The 13,902-nt window shown below is 38.3% G+C and overlaps 1 protein-coding gene across 1 annotated transcript in view; it reads left to right on the forward strand.

Annotated features, from left to right (window-relative positions):
• SGO2 (shugoshin 2) overlaps nucleotides 1–13,551 on the forward strand; it is a 43,391-nt gene extending 29,840 nt beyond the window's left edge. Inside the window, 3 exon segments of the mRNA XM_006152994.3 lie at nucleotides 1–247; nucleotides 2,362–2,485; nucleotides 13,283–13,551. Coding sequence (XP_006153056.1) covers nucleotides 1–247; nucleotides 2,362–2,485; nucleotides 13,283–13,298 — 387 coding nt within the window. The 3' untranslated portion in view covers nucleotides 13,299–13,551.
• Nucleotides 13,552–13,902: the final 351 nt, after the last annotated feature.

Genomic DNA, 13,902 nt, shown 5'->3' on the forward strand with positions numbered 1-13,902 from the left:
AAGCCTGACTTTTACTCAAAGGTGTTTACATCTTTATCTCAGATGTATTCACCTAATACGCAAGATTCTTCCTTCCATGTTCATGAAGGTTCAATACCTTTGAGTATTTCTTCTAGTGAAAAGCTGATGATCAAAGAAAATTTTGCCCTGGAGAGCTCACCAGTCTTTCAAGTAAGTGATGATGCGCATGAGAAGATGAAAGAGATGACATTTAAAGTCAACCAGAGAACACAAAAATCAGGAATAGGTAGGTCAATAACCTGAGGTGATAAAGTATTAGAAATGTATTTTTTCCCACTTAACTAGTATTTTCTGTTATAACTGACATATTTATGGAATTTAAAAACAACACATAGTTGTGTAGCATGATCTACAGAAACAACATGTAGGAATGTAAAGAAAGTTTAATACTTAGTGGAGATAATACTTTGGACATTTATTTATGTATTTATTTATTTATTTTGGAGAGGTTTTTGCTATAGGGCATATGCACTCACCGGAAAGACAGAGACAGAAAGACAGAAAGCGAGAAATCACCCCCCAGGGGGAATGGCCACACCGCAATCCCTTCTCCTCCATTCTCCTTTCGGGATCTTGGGCACGCATGCACATGCGCCCCATGTGAGTTTAAGCCACCGGGTCTGAGACTCGAACCATGGTCGACTACATGGGAGTCTAGCGACATAGCCATTATGCCAACTGCTGGTCCCTATTTTGGTCATTTATAACCTAGAATACTGACTTCATCTTTACCACAAATTTGTCTCATAATAGCCTTAGATAATTTCCCTTTTCATATGTTTAAAGAGAATTATGTGTTTTTAATGTATGTAGTAATGAATTGTACTGGTTTCATTTTACCAAAAACAGTGTCCAAGTTTTATCTTTTTTTATAGAGATCTTTTGCTAAAGGGCACATGCGCTCGCTGGAGAGACAGAGAAAGACTGAGAGACAGTGAGAAGACAACACCCCAGCGGGGATGGCCACATCACAATCCCTTCTACATTCTCCTCTCGGGATTTTGGGCACACACACATGTACCTGGCGTGAGTTTCAAGCCTTCGGGTCAGGTACTCAAAACATAGTCGACCATATGGGAGTCTAGCAATGTAACAGTCATGCCATCGGCTGGTCTCCAATTTCCAGGGTTTTTAGGGGTGGAATTTCTTTTTTTTGGAGAGGTTTTTTGCTATATAGGGTGTGTGCGTTCACCAGAAAGAGACAGAGACAGAAAGTGAGAAATCACCCCACAGGGAGGATGGCTATGCCACAATCCCTTCTCCATTCTCCTCCTGGTATCTTGGGCACACACGCACATGTGCCTGGCGTGAGTTTAAACCACCGGGTCCAGGACTCGAACCATGGTTGACTACATAGGAGTCCACTGATACAGCCTTTACACCAACTGCTGGTCCCTTAAGGGTGGAATTTCTCCATTCAACAGTATGTATTTAATGAAATCAAAGCATTTTAGATGTTATAGAGGATTAAAAAATATTAGCTCCCTTTCCTCAGAGTACATGTATGTAAAACTAACAAACTAGTGATGATATATGGTAAACAATTCTTTAATATAAACATACATTATGCTTATGGATGTAATGGGGAGTAATTTGGTCCAGAGGAATCTATAAAGGCATTTAAGTATGGTGGTATTTTAGGCCCTAAAGGGTAAGATTTTTACCTTTAGTGTTTACCTTTTTAAAACCCAGTTATTAAAATAATACAGAAAATTGAAAGTAGAGCATCAGGGAAAAGGAGGAGAATAAAATCACCTGGGAGAACTGTAGTCAGCATTTTACCATATGCATGCACACTTGAACCAATGGATTTTTAAATATATATGTATGTGGGAGCTACTGGGATCCTAACATTTTTGTACATCTACTTAGAGCACTAAGATTTGGTGAATAAGACTGGTAGGTTAAAGGCACACTGAGGTGGAAGTTCAGAAGTCTGCAGTTGTAGGATATGTTAGGAGACTAGTGAGCCATTTCCCGTCTCTGCACCCCTCGTATTTTCACAGATGGAACTATGAAAGAATGAATTTGTGTGCTTCGGTGAAAGAGTTGAACTAAGGGGTTTTTGTCAGCCTGTATATGGTTTTGGAATAAAAGGTTGCAGGCAGCTTTGATTGTTTTGAATTTTAATTTCTTTCTCTGAAAACTGAATACATTTTAAAATGTGCTGTAGTGATTCGCAAACCTCTGTCAATTTCATATCTATTTTCATCTGTATATATTAAGTCTTCGGGAAAGTCATGACCTATTTTTCCATGTTTTTCTATGCAGAAATGTGTCATAACTTTACCAACAACCCCGTCCTTATACAAATATTTGTGGAAAAAAATTCTCTTTCAGATAATATGCCATTACAAGACTTGACAAATACATCTGAAAATAAATCAGAAGATCTATCTTCAGAGCTCCCAAGCAGAAGAAGAAGGTGCACTCCGCTCAGTTTAAAAGAGCCAAGCTTAAAAGGGTAAGTATTTCATGATATTAAGGTAATTTGTATATGCTACTATAAAAAAATCACTAACCGAATTTGTATTTGAACACTTCTGAATATCAGCATGTTTTGTTGACATGTACCAACAACACTATGATTTTAATAAGATTTGAAAAAATGTATTCTTTGAACAGACTTTGTTTATTTGGTATCTGGATTTAAATTTATTTAGTTTTATTTGGTTCCCAGTTCTAATGTCATTTTAAAAATTTTGACTTGATAAATATAATTTTAAAATTTGTTGGCTTTGATTTGCAGACTACTTTTTTTTAATATCTATTTCTCCAATTTATTTTCTGTCTTATTCTCCAGAAGAATTCAAAGTAGTTTTATATGTTCTTTGCTCTCAGAGTAACATTCTTTTTTAAAAATTTCTGTAAATTCTTTTTTTTCTTTTTGTTTTGTTTTGTTTTGGAGAGGTTTTTTTGCTATAGTGCATGTACTCACCTGAAAGACAGAGAGAGACAGAAAGACAGAAAGTGAGAAATCACCCCCCTCCCGGGGGTGGGGGATGGCCACACTGCAATCCCTTCTCCTCCATTCTCCTCTCAGGATCTCATGTATGTACGCGCACGCGCCAGTGTGAGTTTAAGCCACTGGGTCCGGGACTCAAACTATGGGTCAGCTATGTGGGAGTCAATCGACATAGCCTCTATACCAACTGCTGGTCCCTGCTTTCTGTAAATTCTAATCATATCCCAACAAAAAGAGAATAGTACCCTCCTCTAATTTGCCATTCCTCAGGCTCAGCATTTATCAACATTTTGCTATATTTGTTTCATCTATCCTTTTTTGTTGTATTTTTAAAACAAATTCCAAAACTGTCATGTGATTTCTAAAACGCTCTTTATGTGTCCTTAAAAAAGAACTTCATAACAAAATTCTTAACGAAACTAGACAATAATGATCATATCTGACAAAAGATGGTTTTGATAGGTATTTTATTTTATTTTATTTATTTATTTTTTGGAGAGGTTTTTCCGCTATAGGGTGTGTGCGCTCGCCAGACAGACAGAGAGACATAGAGACAGAAAGAGAGAAATCATCCCCCAGGGGGGATGGCCACGCTGCAATCCCTTCTCCTCCATTCTCCTCTCGGGATCTTGGGCATGCATGCACACGTGCCCGGCATGAATTTTAAGCCACCGGGTCCCGGACGCGAACCGCAGTTGACTACATGGGAGTCCAGCGACATAGCCATTACGCTAACTGCTGGTTTCCTGGTTTTGATAGGTATTTTAAAACATCAGCAGATGGCAGTAATACAAGAAAAGGTGAAAGATGCAAATTAAGAATGAAATAAAGGGCTAAAGGACTTTTTAAAAAAAAGATAGAAGAGGGACCAGCAGTAAGCTTAATGGCTATGTCACTGGACTCCCATATAGTCGACCGTGGTTCGCATCTCGGACCTGGTGGCTTAAAACTCATGCCAGGTGTGTGTGCGTGCGTGCCCAAGATCCCGAGAGGAGAATGGAGGAGAAGGGATTGCAGCGTGGCCATTTCCCCTGGGGGGTGATTTCTTGCTTTCTTTCTCTGTATCTCTCTCTCTCTCTCTCTCTCTCTCTCTCTCTGTCTGGCGAGTGCACGCACCCTATAGCAAAAAACTCTCAAAAAAAAAAAAGATAAAAGATACCTGTTTATTAAGATATAGTTCACATACTATATATCTCACCCATTTAAAGTGCACAATCCAGCGGTTTTTACTATATTCACAGATGTCCACCACCACCACAGTCAATTTTAGAACTTTTCTTCACCTTGAAAAGAAACCTTTTACCCTATAGGTTTCTCTTCCCTAGTCCCCAACTTTAGGCAGCCAACCTCTCATCTACTTCATGTATGTATGTATGTGTGTATATATATATATATATGTCTCTATTCTAGACATTTTATGTGAATGGAATTATAAAATGTGGTCTTTGTGACTGGCTTCTTTCACTTAGCATGTTTTCAAGGTTCATCCATGTCATAGCATGTATCAATAATTAATTCCTTCTTTTTACAACTGAGTAATATTCTGTTTCATAGATTTACCACATTGTGTTTATCCATTTGTCTCTTGGTGGACATTTGGGTTATTTCTGTCTTTTGGCTATTACAATAATAATAATATAGTTTGCTCCTATAGACATTAGTGTGTACATGTTTTTATTTCCTTGGTTATACACCTGGGAGTGGAATTGCTGGGTCATATAACACTATATTTAATCATTTGAGGATCTGTCGGGCTATTTTCCAATGCTGCTACACCATTTTGCATCCTCTCTACTAGTATATAAGGTTTTGATTTCTCTTTTTCCTTACCGATGCTTTATTTATGTGACTTCGTTGTTTAAAGAGTTCTTTTTTTCCCTCCCATTAGAGAGGGAGACAGAAAGAGAAAAACACCCATCCAGGCATCCCCCTGTGGGGCATTCGTGCTATAGTTCATTCTCAGCCTCGGCTGTCCTGGATCACAGGGATGTTATGTGTGTACCTGGAGTGCATAAAGAGACCTCAGGACAGAACTGAGGCTTTCCCACGTGACCTCAGCATTGCAGAGCATTGCGTTACTGCTCTGTCACTGTAGCTGGCCTTATTTACAACTTCTTGATTCTAACCGTCTTAGTGGCTGGGACTACATTTTTTTTTTTTTTTTATTTTTTTTTTTTTTTTTTTTTTTAGTTTTTTTGTCATAGGACCCATGCACTCACCTGAGAGAAACAGCAACAGATAGAGAGAAAATGAAAAATCATTCCTCAGGGGGAATGGTCATGCTGTGATCCTTCTCTATTCTCATCTAGGGATTTGGGGCATGCATGTACACATGCCTAGTGCGATTTTTTAAGCTATCAGGTCAGGACGGTTGACTACATCAGAGTCCAGCGACATAGCCATTACGCTAACTGCTGGTCCCTAGTGTCTGTGACTAGTGATATTCATCTTTCATGTGCTTATTGGTCATTTGTCCATATTCCTTGGAGAAATGCCTGTTCAGATCCTTTGTCCTTTTTCAATTAGGTTGTTTTTTTATTGAGTTGCAGGTTAAACTTTTCTGAGTTCATTTTTGACTTCCTGCAAAGTTGTAAAAAATAGTATGTTTTCCACCATGGTCTTCTCACCCAGCCATTCCTAATTTTAACATCTTAGATACCCTGAGTACAATTATCAAACATAGAAAATTAGAATTGGGGCGTGCTATTAACTATTAAACGTAGACCTCCAGTAGCATCCTCTTCTGTTTTAGAATCCTATCCAGAGTCCCACATTGTATTTAGGCTTTTGTTTTGTTTTGTTTTCCATTTGTATCCTCCAACCTATGATAGTTTCTTAGTTTTTCCTTTTCTTTCATGCCTTTGACATCTTTAAGACTACTGGTCAGTTATTTTGTAGAATATTCCTCAATTTGGGCTTTTCTCATATTTTCTTATGATTAAAATGTGGTTATGTAGGACCAGCACATGGCATAATGGTTATGTCACTGGACTCCCATGTAGTTGACCATGGGTTAGGTCCTGGACTGGGCATCTTAAAACTCACGCCAGGTGCGTGTGCATGCATGCCAAAAATCTCAAGAGGAGAATGGAGAAGGGATTGCAGTATGGCCTTCCCCCCGGGGTGTGATTTCTTGCTTTCTGTCTTTCTGTCTCTGGTGAGCACATGTGCCCTGTAGAAAAATATCACTCTCTCTACAAAAAAAAAAAAAGAAAAGAAAAAAAGTGCTTACCCATTTTTGGCAAAAATGCCACATAAACAATATATCTTTCTCATGGAATCATACCAAAGATTTATTATGTCTGTATGTCTCATTATTAGTAATATTAACTTTGATCACTTGGCCAAGATGGTGTCAGGTTTTTTTCACTGTAAAGTTACTGTCTTTTACAGTTAATGAGAATTGGGGGAAATACTTTGAGTTGATGTATCCTGTTTCTCAAACTTTCACCTGCTAAAATATTAGCATCAGTCAGAGAATCCTGCCTACAACAATTACTACTGTGGCTTTTGCCTAATAGTCATTTTTCTATTTTTCTCTTTAGCTCTATTTTCCTATATTAATTGAAATTTTATTTAATTATTTTATTTTATCTTATCTTTTATTTTTTTGCTGTAGGGAATGTGTGCTTGTTAGAGAGACAGAAAGCGAGAAATCATCCCCCAGGAAGGATGACCACACCACAATCCCTTCTCTTCTACTCTTCTCCCGGGATTTTGGGCACATACGCACATGCTCCTTGCATGAGTTTCAAGTCTCAGGGTCCAGAACTCAAATTGGGGTCCACTACATGGGAATACAGCAATGTAACCATTATGCTATCTGCTGGTCCCTATTAGAATTCTTCTTAAGGAATGATTTCTTCCCCTTACTTAAATTTCTTCATTTAGATTTATTTATTTATATCAGTGTGAGCTCGTGGCTATCTTCTTTATTCTGTAGATAAAAATCTTGGGGCCAGCAGGTGATGTGATGGTTAAGGTGCTAGATTCCCACAGGACTGACTGCAGTTCAAGTCCCAGACCTGGTGGTGTGAAAATGACAATAAGTAGATAGATAAATAAATAAATGTATGTATATATGCTTGGGGCCAACAAGTGGCATGATGGTTAAGGTGCTGGATTCTTGCATGCCTGGCCATGGTTCAAGTATTGGACCCGGTGGCTTGCTTTCTCACTTTCTCTCTTTCTCTCTCTCTCTCTCTGTCTTTCTCTGGTGAGTAAATTCAAACAAACTAATAATAGTAAATAAAACTAAATAAATAATTCTTTTTCAAAACTTTTAGTACTAAGGCCAGCAAGTAGCATAGTGGTTAAGGCACTGAACTCCCACATAGCTGACCATTGTTTGAGTCCTGGACCTGGCAGCTTGAAAATCATGCCAGGCATGTGTACATGTGTGCACAAAGTCCCAAGAAGAGAATGGAGAAGAAGGAATTGAGTGTAACCATCCCCCTCAAGGGTGATTTCTCACTTTCTTCTCACTGTTTCTTTCTTGAGAGCACATGTGCATAATGGCAGAAACCTAAACAAATTAAATTTACAAAATCTAATACTATCATTTATTCTGTTCAAATTATTATATTTCAGCCGTGGCCATTAGGAGTTCCTTAGGTTGACTTCTGTGACCTTCTGACAAGATTTCATGCTACTTTGAGCACTTCCTTACTTTCTGGCATTCAAGATATTTCAGGATCTTATTACTGTTTTTTCCTGGCACAGCCCAAGAATCAGGCACTTCTTCAAGAAGCCTGGCTCCCTTAGTTGGAGAATTTTACATAGAAACCAAGATGTGAGCACTAAGTATTCTTGTTTTGTATTGTGTTGTGTTAATTTTCTGTCGCTGTTGACCAATATTGCCATCAACATAGAGGTTTCAGCAGCAGTCTGGATATGACCTGGTTGAGTGCTCGTCTTAGAGTTTCACAAAGCTGCATATAAGGGCTTGTCCACATTAGTTCTCATCTGGAGGCTGTACTCGAAACAATCTGCTTCTAAGATCACTTATTTTCTTGAGGTTCTAGGACAGAAGGCCTCAGCCTCTTGCTCTTCGCTAAGGCTGTCCTTAGCTCCTAACATGGTCACTGAAAACCAGCTATGAAGAGTTTCTTGAATACTAATTCCTCTAGCAAGGTAGAATCTTATATAATGAAATGTAATCTCAGAAGTGAGACATCTCATCACCTTTGTCATACTCTGTTTCCTACACACAGATCACAGATCCTGTTCATACTCAGGAAAAGAGCATGATACCAGACCATGAACATGAGTAGGAAGAGAACATGGTGGAGGAACGGGGGTCCTCCTTAGAGTAGTCTACACGGGTGTTATTGCTGTCAGGCTTTCTTGCAGAGCTAAGAAATACATGTATGCATAGTAAGTCACGTATACATCCACTTTGATATTTCTTACCTGTCTGTGTATATAGTAAAGAATATAAGTCACCCCTAACACTTCCCATTCCATTCTAGCATCACAGGGTTCACTTTAGCCATTCCTCTTTGCTTGTTATTTTTGTCTGTGTCAGTGAGAAGCCCGAGTGTTACTGTCTATAAATTACTTATTTGGTCCATTTTTAAAAAGAATTATTTATTTAATTTTGTTTATCATTATTATTTTATTTATATTGTTTAAAGATTTTTGCTATAGGGCCTGTGTCAGAGAGGCAGAAAGTGAGAAATCATTCCCCAGGGGGCATGGTCACACCATGATCCCTTCTCTTTCATGCTCCTCTCTGGATTTTGGGCACACATGCACCCAGTGTTGAGTTTCAAGTCACCGGGAATCGAACTGTGGTCGGCTGTGTGGGAGTCCAGCAAAGTAATCATTACACCATCTGCTTGTCCCATTATTATTATTTTTTAATTTGTTACAGGGAATGTGTGATCACCAGAGAGAGACAGAGAAAGTGACAAAGCAAGCTTCCAGGTCCAGGACTCAAACCACGGTCAGGCATATGGGAGTCCAGCACCTTAGCTGCCACACCACCTGCTGGCCACTATTCGTTCAATTATAACATATACATAAAGTAGTTTCAGGATTATTAACCTAGATCCCTGTGAAAAACATGTTTACTAACTAGATTCTAGGATTTAGATAGAATTCTTTTTGTTTTAGCTGGGTTCTTTTCTTCTTCATGCCCTTCAATGTAGTCATTTTTTTCTTTTTCTTTTTCTTTTTTTTGTTCTTTGTAGTTATGTTATTTTGCAGTGTAAGTAGGTTCATGTGTTATTGTTTGCATTCCATTCTCTTTCCTCTCACATCTTGGAAGTTTTTTTCTTTTACTTCTGGGGTATGCAAAACATTTCTCAGTTTATACAGTCAGAGCTATACAAAATGGCTTGATACAGAGAAGTTTTAACTACTTCTTCATCCCAGCTATCTTGTTCCTGTTACCCTTTTTCTCTATCCCATTTTCAAGTACCTCTCGTGAGTAACACATTTCTTTAAATTCTGGCTTATGATTCCTGTATTTTCTTTTGAAGGAATTGCTCCATTTGTTCCCATGGGAGATACTTTCTCCTCTCTCTCTGTCTCTCTCTCTCTCTCTCTGGCAAGCACATATGCCCTGAGAAAAAAGAAAAAACATAATCCTTACATGCATTTTGCACATTTTTTTGTTAAATTTAATTCCATTTAGTTTTTTATAAATTGTAATTGTAAATGGACACATAAATGGCATATAAATCATGCTCAATGTTCGGTATTTGAAAACTGTTGACTTTTGTGTAACAAAATTTAAACCTTGCTTTTTAACTGAATTCTTTCATTCTATCTCACTGATTCTCTTTTTTTTAAAAGAGATATTTTTGCTATAGGGTGTGTGCACTTGCTGGAGAGACAGAGGAGACAGAAAGCAAGAAATCACCTCAGCGGGGTAGGGGGTGGCAAACTGCAGTCTCTTCTCCATTCTCTTCTCCTCTCAGGATTTTGGTCATGCATGTACACATGCCTGGCATGAATTTAAGCCACTGGGTCCAGGATTTGAACTGTGGTCAACTACATGGGAGTCCAGCAATATAACTATTCCATCATCTGCTGATCTCAACACGGATTCTTTGTAGTTTCTTCTTTATTATTATTATTTTTATTTATTTATTTATTTGAGAGGTTTTTGCCATAGGGCGTGTGCGCTTGCCAGACAGACAGAGAGACAGAGAGACAGAAAGCGAGAAATCACCCCCCAGGGGGGATGGCCACGCCGCAGTCCCTTCTCCTCCATTCTCCTCTAGGGATCTTGGGCATGCACACACATGGGCCTGGCATGAGTTTTAAGCCACTGGGTCTGGGAGGCGAACCACAGTCAACTACATGGGAGTCCAGTGACGCAGCCATTACACTAACTGCTGGTCCCTTCTGGATTATTATTTTCAAATTGTCAAGGACTTGTGCACTTGCCAGAGACAGACAGAGAGAGGGAGAAGCATCCTCCAGTGAGGCATCATCATGTTGAATCTCTTCTCCTTCATTTCTCCATCCAGGATTTGGGGCATGCATGTACATATACATGGTGCATTTTTCAAGTCAGATCCGATGTGGCTGACCTCTTCATTTCCAACGTGATTTTAGTCTTGGCCCTGTCTACTTTTTTCTTTTTTTGGAAAGGTTTTTGCCATAGGGCACGTGCGCTCGCCAGAGAGACAGAGAGAGACAGAGAGAAAGAAAGTGAGAAATCACCCCCCAAGGGGGATGGCCACACCGCAGTCCCTTCTCCTCCATTCTCCTCTCGGGATCTTGGGCACACACGATGGGCCTGGCATGAGTTTTAAGCCACCGGTCTGGGACGCGAACCTCAGTCGACTACATGGGAGTCCAGCGACATAGCCATTATGCTAACTGCTGGTCCCGGCCCTGTCTACTTTTGTATATTTAGTTTAGATAGGTCCTTTGAAAAGATTAAATTCTATCTAATTACCTAAGGCAGTCGTTTCTTTTTTTTTTTTTTTAATGTTTTTGCCATAGAGTATGTGCACTCCCCAGAGAGAGACAGAGAAAGGGAAAGTAAGAAATAACCCCCCCAAAAGGGGACAGCCTGCTGCAATCCCTTTTCCTCCATTCTCCTCCTGGGATTTTGGGCATGCATGTACACACACCTGGTGTAGGTCTTCAAGCTTTTGGGTGTGGGACTCAAACTGTGGTTAGCCAAGTGGGAGTCCATTACCCCAACAACTATGCCACCTACTGGCTTTATGGATTCTTATTGGCTCTGAAGATGGAGAAGTACAGAAGAGGGAAAGGGACTTACCATTTAACCTTTTATACCTTTTTAATTTGGAACCATATGTGTGTATTGCATCCAAAAATACACACATATACACATACATATAAAATTAAATAATGAATACAGCTTCACTTCTTTTTTCTTTTTTTGTTTTCTTCTTTTTTCTTTTTTTTTTTTTTTTCGGAGAGATTTTCGCTATAGGGCGTGTGTGCTCACCAGACAGATAGAGAGAGACATAGAGACAGAAAGCAAGAAATCACCCCCTAGGGGGGATGGCCACGCCGCAATCCCTTCTCCATTCTCCTCTCTGGATCTTGGGCACGCACGCACACGCGCCCGGCATGAGTTTTAAGCCACCGGGTCTGGGACGTGAACCACGGTCGACTACGTGGGAGTCCAGTGACATAGCCATTACGCTAACAGCTGGTTCCCTTTATTTTCTTTATTTAAAAATTTTTTTATTTAAGAAATTGTGTGATCAATACAATGTGGGTGGAAAAGGAATAGAAGACAATTGTAGACACCAGAGACAGTGGGAGAAGAGGGTGGGAAAGGACAGAGGGTCAGAAAGAGGGGTAAAAAATTCTAGGAAGTATAAATGGAAAATTTTGGATAATAATATGCATGATTACGTCACTATGGAGTATATTCTGGATGGGAAATCACATTTTGTATTCTGTGACGATGCTTATAGAAAGAATGTAAATTAAGTTACAAAAAAAAGTTTCAGAAAAAAAAATCCATTTGATGATCTTACAACATAATGTTCTAGGTGCATGGATCTCCCCTCTTACTAAAAAAATTAAAATTGTTGGGTAAAACATTTAAAAAAAACTTTAATGCATCTATTAACTAGTAGCTGTTAGCTAAAGTAGGAAATAAAAGTTCCAACAAACTGAATAAACACAGGAACCTAGAGGGATAAATGGAATTTGAAACTGGCTTTCACCTGAAAGCATTTGCCAAACTAGGTACACAAGCATTACGGTCATAGCTGAGAAGACAAACCTGGAGTTTAGTTTAAATGAAGAATCTAACAGGTTGCCTTCAATAAAGTTGAGATACTTTCTTAGTAAAAGAGCAAACTAAAAATAATCTTCCCACTAACTTTTTCAGCCCCAGGAAATAACTGTGGTGCTGAATTCAGAAAAAACAATCTGAAAATTAATAACCCAAATCAGACCTATATGTAGATTATAGTTGGAATTTATAATATCTACAAGGCACAAAAAACTTGAAGCCAAAGGTTTAATATAAGTAGTCCATGAATTATAGTACCCTGTTGTCTGTTAGAAGCAAGTGCAAGTACTCTCTAAAGGAGTCCCCCTCCATCTTGTGCCTTGACATGTTTCCATAGTCAAAGTTCCAAGGGAAATGAACAAAAATCTCACAGTAAAAGAAACTACTACTCACATAGGAAAACGAGGTACTAGCAGAAACAGCCCATAGCGGAAGCAGATAGAGAATATAAAATAACTGTTTAGTGTTTCAGGAAAACAGAGACTTGAAAATGGATGAAAATATTGAGCGAAAAATACCAAGTCACAGAAAAGCACCTATAGTATGATTCCATTGATACAAAGGTCAAATATGGATACAAACCAAGTAGTATACTTTTTAGGAGTATAATACTCAGGGGGTAAAAACTGTAAAGCAAAGCAAAGAAATGATTAATACAATAGAGGTTAGTGATCACTTCTCAGGAAGAGAGATATGTTCACAAGGGATGCGCTGGAAACTTCTGAGGTGTGGTCATTTTATTTCTTAAACTGGGTAAACAGAATTTATTTTCCTTTTAATTGTACATTTTCCCATATTTTTGTATGTATGCCAAGTTTTATAATAAAAAGGGATTATGTCCTAAAACATGTGATGCATAAAAATCTATATTAATTTTCCCTAAATCTTATTTATAATTTCATTATCAGAGAGTATTTCAAATATATAGCAAAGCTTATACTTTAAGGAAACTGCTTTTCTACTGGTGTGATGCAGCAGTTTTCTTCTTAGGCCTCACAGCAAAAGCATTAGTTGGGTTGTTTTTATTATTAACCTCTTGTTTTTCTGTTTTGCAGGAAAATGAGAAGATGAGGTAAATTGATGAATTCTGGTTTTTCTGACAAGTGAAAACAAATGTAACCAGGATCAAGAAGCTGGAACACTTGATAAAAAATTGTGTTTTTTTCCTTTTTTGACCTTTTCATGCAGTGTTGATATGTCCATTCTTATGTTTAGATATGTGTACATAAAATAGCTATTTTGTAATATTAAACTTTTAAAATCATTTTGGTCATCAAATAATTTATCTTTCTGCTTATTTAAGCTTCTTTCTGACAACCTTTAACTAAACAATAGCTATTTACCTTTTAACCAAATAAAATGTACAAATAAATACTTTTACATTGGTTATCTTATATACCAAGCTATCTTATTTTTGTTTTATTTTTCAGCACTCAATATACATGAATTTCTAAAAGGATTTAAAAGTCCCTAGGGATCAGCAGTTGGCATAATGGCTATGTTGCTGGACATGCGTGCCCAGGATCCCGAGAGGAGAATGAAGGAGAAGGGATTGTGGTATGGCCATCCCCCCTGGAGGGTGATTTCTCGTTTTCTGTCTCTGTCTTTATGGTGAGTGCATGCGCCCTATAGCAAAACCTCTCAAAAAAAAAAAAAAAAACAAAAAACTACCGCC

Source organism: Tupaia chinensis, unplaced genomic scaffold (assembly GCF_000334495.1).
Source record: "Tupaia chinensis unplaced genomic scaffold, TupChi_1.0 Scaffold000361_2, whole genome shotgun sequence".
NCBI lineage: Eukaryota > Metazoa > Chordata > Mammalia > Scandentia > Tupaiidae > Tupaia > Tupaia belangeri.